Source organism: Acanthisitta chloris, unplaced genomic scaffold, assembly GCF_000695815.1.
Source record: "Acanthisitta chloris isolate BGI_N310 unplaced genomic scaffold, ASM69581v1 scaffold13833, whole genome shotgun sequence".
In the NCBI taxonomy this organism is placed as follows: Eukaryota; Metazoa; Chordata; class Aves; order Passeriformes; family Acanthisittidae; genus Acanthisitta; species Acanthisitta chloris.
Window position 1 is genome coordinate 64,648 of NW_008664401.1, and position 3,350 is coordinate 67,997.

General features: G+C 37.2%; 1 protein-coding gene across 1 annotated transcript in view; it reads right to left on the reverse strand.

Moving 5' to 3' along the window:
* Positions 1-3,350, reverse strand: part of ATG3 (autophagy related 3) — a gene marked incomplete at its 5' end in the record, with an annotated part of 20,142 nt that overhangs the window by 14,948 nt on the left and 1,844 nt on the right. Inside the window, 2 exons of the mRNA XM_009071341.1 lie at positions 669-739; positions 1,865-1,914. Of these exons, the coding sequence (XP_009069589.1) occupies positions 669-739; positions 1,865-1,914 (121 nt within the window). The remainder of the gene's footprint in view (positions 1-668; positions 740-1,864; positions 1,915-3,350) is intronic.

Sequence of the window (3,350 nt, forward strand, 5' to 3'; positions counted from 1 at the left end):
ATCTAGAAGGATCAGAGCAATGAGGGACCCAAGAAGTGATGGGAAAAGAGAAAAAGTCGATCACTTGGCCATCCAACCATCAGGATCATCTCAGGAAAGTGTGTCCAATACTACTGTAAGCATTTTCACAAGATCGTGCCAAGACGTTAGCCTTCTTATCCATTAAAAAGGCAGTCACCACAGCACAACCAAGAAACTGATAAACAACTAATTTAAATTTGTACTTATATGATTGTTATTGACAGGGATATTAACACTGATTACATATCTGAAAGACAAGTATCAGTGTCACCATGAAAGACATCTCAGAAACTCTTGAACAGTCTGAGTTTCCAAAGGAAAGAGGAAAATAAACATATTTTCCTTTTAGACACTGAACATGAGTTGAACTACAGGAGAAAGGAAAAACAGAAAAAGAGATTTATAATGTTTAAACAATTGATACCTCACTGAGGCAAGCTCTATTACTTGTATAAAGCTCAACTAACAACTGGACTAAGGAAAAGATTTTAGAAGTGCAGGAAAAGCTTTTCTAATATTACAAAGCCAAAGCATATGAAGTGTGAGTTATGTCCCACCCCTATCAATACAGACAATCAGTAGAGCTGACAGTGCAGTCAACTGTGCTATCCATCCTAAGAATACTTACATTTAAATTTCAGCCTTACCATTTTTAGTTACCAAAAACTGTTTGTCTGTTGGCAGGTAAGCCTTGACTTTTAGTTCTTCTCCTGAAGCCCTGTAAAATGAAATGCACCATACAAGGTTGAGAATTTGACGATCTGCAAACGAAAGAACCCTTCTATTTTCAGTGTGTATCAGGAACATTTTATATAACCCTCTTGACCTATTCTTGGAGTCTGTTTGCTATGACTTTACTCTTCCCTATACAAAGACCTTCACACAGGCATGAAGTTAAAAAGGTTGGCCACCCCTAAAACTGATATCGGATCAAAACTGTTTTCTGCCTCAAAACCTTCTTTCACTTTGAGATGGCCAATCAAAGACGGGCTGACAGAACAATCTAGTCTATATAAAATTTTCTAGGATCAGCAAACATATGAAGCAAGTAACTTCAAATAAAGCAATAGAAAATCTGTCCATAGTCACTAGTGCTCAAATAACCTTTTAGTTACACATTACTCAAGCATCTACCTTCACCTTTAGTGGTTTCTGGTTTAAGTGAGACTAACATTTCTAAATAGGCCATTCCAAGCTGCTGGCACATAGGCCAGACTCAACATCATGTTTTCTCTGAAGGAGATGGCAAAAGGGCAAGAAACCATATTCAAGCATAGTAACTCCTTCTTCAGCCATTCATGGCCTAGTATAGAACTAAGACCTTGATGATACCAACTGTACAGATAGTGCTTGTTTAGGAAGCACCTTATTTGTATCCTTATTGCACATGAAAGATAAGGGATTTCGAAGGGAAAAGTGATCTGCCGTGGGCCAACTTGAACATATTTAATTAACAAATGAATGCTTATATAAAATATACCATTTACAACTACCTCCCAGCAATTCCAGTTGCATACGGCCTTGGCTTTTTCAATCACCAAGACAAACTCGGGGAGACATGCTGCTACTGCAGCTGAGCACTGGAAGCATTTGCAGTATGAAACAGCTTGTTTCCTCTAAAATCTGAGGAAAAATAAAATCCCCAAACAAATCCTCATCTCAACGACTGGTACACGGCAATAAGTAAACCCTGCCTGACTTAAACATAGCTTCATCATGGAAGTTCTACTGGAGGAGTCCATGTACTGTTCTGAAATGAGAACTTTATAGCTGAATCCAATGGCAATATATCAAAGCATAGGTAGGGATGCTACCTTCCTACAGTTCTTTTGATTTTACTTACCATTGCCAAGTAGGACAGTGGTGAACTAAGTGATCTCCCGCTGCGACAAACTGTTAAGGCAAGAAAAAGATTTAAGTACTGTTAAATACGATACAAGGAAACAATCTCCAATTTTTCTCAATATTATTTCAGTTGCACATTCCTTTGCCAGATTAACTATGTAACTAACAGCTGTTTGTATCAGTTCGATGCCTTACCTCCACTTCTCAGCTGAAAATGAAAATGCAAAGACTAAACTGACTTCACCTGAATGAGATGCATACTAAGCACCACAGCAAATTCAGATAGCTTCAAAGGCTGTGTTACTACCTACCAGTCTAGTAAGAAGCAAAGAAGCTTCTGGACCTAGTAAGATTTGTTTACTTTGTGAAACTATTTTATTTGCCACTCTTAAAAGTTTTACAAAGACAACAAAGAGCTTACTGTAAAAAAATATATTTAATTCTCCTTCCTTGGTGAAAACAATTTTGCAGCAAGAAGAAAAGTGAGAACAACATCAGTTCATTAAATCAGTGAGTGAGTTGCAACAAAGGAATAAACAGTATACATTTAAAATTATGTAACTGATGTAACAGTTGAACAACACTGATGTTAACTCAATATGCATTACCAAATAATCTACTTAGTAGACTGAAAAACTTAAATATAAATTTCTTCTGAAGAAATAGTTCTTAAAAATACTCATTCTACTTGGTTTTCTATCAGAGATAAAGGTTTTTATACAGTTACATTATTATTTCAAAGCTACAGTGTCATGTCAGACTTGTGAGAAACAAGTCATGCTAGGCTTGTGTATGAACTCAAAATTCACCCAGTAAAGTCTAACCCACTGGGCTCATTTTTGTACACCAAATTGAGGAAGGCAAGCCTGCACTTAGGAAAAGTGATTTTTGTGGTCTTTGCAGCAGTTCCATGTGAATGTGAGGTGCACAGCTTTATAACAACACAGCTACTAGCTGGCCACAAGCTGTAGTAGTGTGACACAATAGGACTGCAGTGTCAGCCATTTTCTCACCGTGTCCTCCAAAGTGAGGCATATCTGCGTAGCAGAAAATACCACAGCATCAACTGCATATGGATTAACAGATTTAATCTCTGCAAAAGTGCTTCCTTTCGCCCATTTTTCAGCAAAAGCCTCTAGCAAAGTGAAACCTACACGTTAAAGAAAACAACAATCCCTCCCAACACACATGAAAATTTTAAACCTCATCACCCTTTACATAATAAATAACACATGAAACTCTCTTTAAAATTCTCTGTTCAAGGAACTGGATCTCTTATTTGTGGCACCTATGCTGAAAAGATGAAAAAATATAAAGTGTTCTTTGTGAGTCTAACATGCAAAACCTTAAAGAATACTTGAAGTTTCATTTACATTTTCTTCAGCTTAGGCAGCAGAATTATCTAGCCGGTTTCACTTTCAATTTCTGAAGCACTGATGCTGTCTCATACCTGAATCAATATTGCCAAGTGGCAGGAGACTGAC